This window comes from Oncorhynchus nerka, linkage group LG2 (assembly GCF_034236695.1).
Source record: "Oncorhynchus nerka isolate Pitt River linkage group LG2, Oner_Uvic_2.0, whole genome shotgun sequence".
In the NCBI taxonomy this organism is placed as follows: Eukaryota; Metazoa; Chordata; class Actinopteri; order Salmoniformes; family Salmonidae; genus Oncorhynchus; species Oncorhynchus nerka.
In genome coordinates, this window is record NC_088397.1 from 52,478,139 (window position 1) to 52,484,138 (window position 6,000).

The 6,000-nt window shown below is 38.1% G+C and overlaps 1 protein-coding gene across 2 annotated transcripts in view; it reads right to left on the reverse strand.

Annotated features, from left to right (window-relative positions):
• LOC115137666 (rho GTPase-activating protein 39-like) overlaps positions 1-6,000 on the reverse strand; it is a 49,585-nt gene extending 43,585 nt beyond the window's left edge. For both annotated transcript variants that reach the window (XM_029674001.2, XM_029673996.2), the window contains exon 1: positions 5,574-6,000. In XM_029674001.2, the coding sequence (XP_029529861.1) occupies positions 5,574-5,587 (14 nt within the window). In that variant the 5' untranslated portion in view covers positions 5,588-6,000. The remainder of the gene's footprint in view (positions 1-5,573) is intronic.

Below are 6,000 nucleotides of genomic sequence, written 5' to 3' on the forward strand. Positions count from 1 at the left end.
GATGTTTGGAGCAGTATTTCTCAAGTGAAAAAATGTGCATGAAAACGAGTCGTCTACCATTGAATGACAACACTTCATTGAATAATCCCTACTGTAATCAATGAAGGGGCGTAGACTTCGCCTCCGAACTTCGGCTTGCCTCGAGAAAATGCCTTGCCGAAAACCAAAACAAACAAAATGTTACAAAATGACGTCATAATATATGCACAAACTATTCTGAACTGTTTCGGATGGGAAGCATGAGGACAACTTAGCACACAGACTAGTTATGCTATTAACGTTTGCACTGAGATTCCAGGAATGAGACAGCCAGGAAGGATAATGTCCTCTCTAGGGGACCAGGGTGGAGAATTTGATTAACATAATTCTAATCACCACAGAATTACAGTGGGCTGGGAATGGAATGAGTTGCTCCAATCAAACATGAAGATATCCTCCAACACATTTAACAATAGGAAAAACAACTGTTAGTACCTGGCTACTCAGTGATGATCTCAAACTTCCTTTTATTACCTAAAAACCTGAGGATGCAGGTGAAGGTCTGGTCTCTAAATCATTACCATCTGTAACTTTTGGACTGGTAGTCCCAATGTAACCCTAATGCAAGGAACATGAGCACTTAAAAAAACTAAACCATGTTTACCACAGCTGAGGTCAGAAAGTTAAGTCAGTCCTTTAGCTCTGTCTAAGAAGGATTCCAAATGTCAGAGGTTGAATTGGAACGGGGCACACAAATTTGATGGAAAACAAAAATAGAGCTCCATCACCTTGGTAAAAGCCAAAGAGAATCACAGAAGGGTGTATGAGTGTTAATGAATTATCACGTTCTTTCATCCTAACGTTTTAACCAATCTCTACAGAAAATGAACAATCAGCACCGCAGAACGAGACATAATACATCGGACTAGCCCTTAACGGCCCAATCCAACACATCCAGCATCAAAGCCATTGGTTGTGTGACGGAGATCCTGCCTTCACATTGTCATGTTTCTCCCAAAAGGCCTGGCTGGCTGGTTTGCACTGGGGTAACCTTGCTAGAAGAATGCAGTGTCCTGTCCTCCTTTGTCTGTAGACCATTGTGAGTCTACAGAGTAAACAGAGGGACAACATCCTATTGTGAGGCATCTCAGGAGCTCACAATCATATCCTACTCTGACCCGCTAAAAGTATTTAGACATTTTAAAAGTAAGGTTAATTAGCTAGACTATATTTAGGCCCTCTCCAACAAGAATTCTTTTTAATAAGGGATTTTTTCAGTCCACCCCAATGTGAGAGTTGTTTTTGGAACTATGTTTAGCTCAGAAAGAGCAGACAGTGAGGCAAATTGTTTTTGTGTTAAACTTTCCTCTCTTCCAAGACGCAGGTTCTTGCCATTCTGCGAGCACACTTCTGGGATTTGTTACAATAAACTAGGGCTGGGCAATATACCATATCTAATGATATACAGGTATGGATGTTTCAATTTGAATTTGCCTTCTATAAAAAGGTATTTGAATGTTTGGTTTATTGAAATGTGATAAGCCGGGTGTAACGTCCATTTTTATAGTTTACTTTGCTACTTGAGTCATCTCTTGCTGCCTCTTTCCACAAAGACCTAGCCCTGCCCCTTGTCACTCAAGGAGTGCATGTTGTTCCTTGACCATAAGACACTTGCCTTCAGTCTGCATGGTTAATGCAGCACATTTTATTTAACCTTTATTTAACCAGATAGGCTAGTTGAGAACAGGTTCTCATTTATAACTGCGACCTGGCCAAGATAAAGCATAGCAGTGTGAACAGACAACACAGAGTTACACATGGAGTAAACAATTAACAAGTCAATAACACAGTAGAAAAAAAAGAAAAAAGAGAATATATACATTGTGTGCAAAAGGCATGAGGAGGTAGGCGAATAATTACAATTTTGCAGATTAACACTGGAGTGATAAATGATCAGATGGTCATGTACAGGTAGAGATACTGGTGTGCAAAAGAGCAGAAAAGTAAATAAATATAAACAGTATGGGGATGAGGTAGGTAATTTGGGTGGGCTATTTACCGATAGACTATGTACAGCTGCAGCGATCGGTTAGCTGCTCAGATAGCAGATGTTTGAAGTTGGTGAGGGAGATAAAAGTCTCCAACTTCAGCGATTTTTTGCCATTTGTTCCAGTCACAGGCAGCAGAGAACTGGAACGAAAGGTGGCCAAATGAGGTGTTGGCTTTAGGGATGATCAGTGAGATACACCTGCTCTAAATCACAAGTGAAATGGCAATTGCAACATTTTTGCATCAACAGGGCTTTTCTGACTAACTTCTTTACATATGGGCATTTCCATCAAAAAGGATCCATGAGCATCAACATGTGATGTTCATAGGAACATATCAATTGGGTGTGAAATTAAAGCTAAGAATCTATATGTTGGGAAATGAAGGCATTCATACATGCATTTTTTTTTATGTTTCATCTTAAAAATTAGGCATAAGAACGACTTTGATTTCTGGATAGACAGATGGAAAAGGGGTCTTAGAAAACATTTACCTGCAAAAGTCTTAAAAAGTATTACAAATACATCAAAACACAATAATGTTGACGTAAAGACCTCTGCCAACTAATATAAACACTTATATTTCGTTTAGGAGAAATTGTTGCCTCCTGCTTTGTAACTCCTTTGCCAAAAACCCACAAGATATTTTCTAATGAAATTATGGAAAGTTCACAGAAGTAAAAATGAATGGTAGATCTATCAATTTGTTATAGTGATTTTACTGATATCAATGTTTAGCTTAAATATTTTGATAAACTATTAGTTCTTCACATTTTAGGCGCAGCAATGTACACATGGAGGTAGGACTATGTGTGAATTCCAAAATGCAAATTGCGGGAAAAAAAACATTCTAAAATTAACAGCACACATGCAAGCAGTTTCATGGACAGAGATGGAAATATCCATTAGAAAGAGGGGGGATTTAAAGACGCATTAACTATCATGGGTTGCTAATATGAGTAGGATAATGCATTTGGGTGATAGACAACGAAATAAAGTTGAAAGAAAACCAATAGAACAGGAGAATGCATAATGAGCAAGTCAATATAAAAACACTATTAGCCTTTTGCACAGTACAGCTTGAGTTGGCCTGACTGAAAGACCAATATGGGATTTATCATTTTAAAATCATTCAGAGTGTATGTCACTGTTTCTCATAGAATTTTTCACTCAGGGCACCTTTCCTTTGTCAGGGCAGGCCATTCGATTTTTTGGGCCAAAATTAAAGTATACCCACTTCTCCAGGCACCACTACACCACTGTCTCGATCAATAACTAAGAGATATTTTTAAACTCAAGGTGCCATGTCATATCTGACACTCCATTCTTTCTGCAGATATCGCATAAAACCTGAGGGAGACTTTACTTGAATGCCATTACCAAAGTTAGCATCTATAAAAATAAAAATATGTTATTTTTTTTCTTTTTAAACATTGCTCTGTCATTTCCGGGTTGCAAAATGTTGAATAGTTTGCCTATTTTCCATTTGTGAGAAAACAAGATAGTGTAGAGAATCATACTACCATCTAAACCACTGAAATACATTTTCTATAACCAAAGACATTGTATTTTCAGCTGGTGTACAAAAAAGTAAAAACTAAACTTAGGAACGGGAAGCATAGAAATTGCATACACAGAACAAATCTACCGCTTGCATTCAATGATAATTACAGATATATAACTCACATTTCTATGCGAATTTGGTCGGGTCGCCCAAAAACATACATATTGCAGTCAAAGTGTAATTCCGTTACTGTGGAATTGCCCATATTACTTAGTTTCAGTTTCAAAAGTCTCCAGGAGTCAGTGGACATCCCTGTGACGGTTATGTTTGAAGTTTTACGTTTTATTAGTCATATGTACGGGATACAGATGGTATACACCGTCCAATGAAATGCTTACTTGTAGGGTCCTTCTCGACAACGCAACAATAAGAAAAAATTAACTATATAAATATGAACATAAAGTAAATGGCTCAGTAGAATAGAATAAACTTTTTAGCATAAGTACAGGAAGGCAAAATGTATCTGTTTTGGGGAAGGGGGGGATTGGGGGCAAGTGATAAATTGTGCAGTATTTAGCAATGTGTATCGATGGGGGGATCTTTCCTCTTGTACAATGTGTGATAGATTGAGTGGGATGGATTGAAAAGTGAGTGTGTATGCAGAACCCAACACCACACAGATGCTCCCCATTTCACGCTGTCACCAATACCCGAACGTTGGATAGGAACACCAGCTGCACACGGAGGTAAAATAGTGAGATGTATACTCCCTAGTACTCCAGACCATATAAATGGCATCTTTTGCAAAAAGCATGCTACTGAGGACCTTGGAGTGACTAATATGTCTGATGGTTACACCACCAGTGAGGGAATGAAAGTCATCAAAAAAGTTTTGAATGTCCCCTTGAACCACTCTAAACGGAGACATCAAGGCTGTTGAGACTGCAGGGGTTGGCTAAACACATTATCTCAGAAATACTCGCTTTAAACCAGTGACACCCAATAACACATTCAAATCCATAAACACAATTTAATTTATGTTCATCAATAATTCACTTTTTGGGAAGTAAAAAAAATGGAGTACATTCACATAAGACTTTCTTTGAGCTTGTGGCGAAGACTTATTTCCATTGAACCATCTGTTTCATAAAACAAAATCAAAGCAGAAGAGAGGCTAAAGGGTTTTAATGAGCAACTTCACATCTGTCTTAAAGCATAGAGACAGATGTTGGAGAATATTAATGTGTGAATAAACCAAGTCAATCTAACTGCACCAGCCATCTTAACCTACATGAGTGAAACAGCGGTGCAACAAATGGGATACGGAACATTTGTCTTCCGCCTTGGTTATTGGTCTGTTAACCACACTAAAGAGCCAGTAAAGCCAATTTGCGAATCAGTTAAAGATGAATCATAGTGGGAACTGACAATTAAAAGGACACTCAAAAGGCAAACTAAATATTCCAAAAAAGGATACAGCATCTATGGGAAATACTTCCTTAATAGACAACATTTTCAATCATGCTTTGATGTTGGGTGAATATGTTGACTTAAAAAATGTTTTTAACAAGATTAATGGCTAATAATTGTCTCTATAGGATACTGAAATATGTTATTCATATCAGTTATAGCTCTCAAACAACCACCAGATAACATGGGGGAAAGTTTTTGGTGACTAGTTTTCTAAACGATTATCTGAATATCTTTCAGCATTAAAAATTGTATAAACAGGACAGACATACACTATAATAAAAGTTAGTTCCATAAACTTGCAATATCACTTTCCTCCACCATTCCTCATCTTCACAGGGATATTGGATAAGACAGTACACACTTTAAACTGAAATGTAAAATGTTTAAGATCCTAGGCTACATTGAAACAATCGTAGCCTATCCGTCTGTTAAGTAAATTACACTTGGTTAGTCGGTGCTCGGAATTCAAAATAGTCCGCCAAATAAATCATGCGGTGCTGGTTGAGTTAAAGTTATTTCTGTTAAAAATGTTGCCCGTTAGGTTTAATTTCCCATATCATTTATCTTACCTTATCCCGGACATTTTCTTCACATTGTGAACATTGCGTTGCCTTGGTCTTGAAATTATAATGTAATGTTGACTTATTCTTGTTAATTTTCCCACCGCGTTGGACGGTCTGAAAAAGAGACAGCTCTCCAGTAGTGATTTAGATATGGAGTCTCCGCCTCTGCACGTGAGTCATACGATGCGGGTCACCCCGCGACTCGAGTCCAGGACGTACCCACGCGCTTCCCGCTCATCCTGCTATTGCCATAAGGCTACCTCCGACGGAACATTCGACACAATTCTAAGCCTACTCTTGGTCCAATGTTGATGATTTAGATTTATGTCTCATTTTCACGTCTTTAATATTGAAGTTTTTGAGAGTCCTAAATACATTCCCCCCCACATGGGAATTTAAAGTGTAGGCGTTCCTAAGGGCTTAACATTATAAA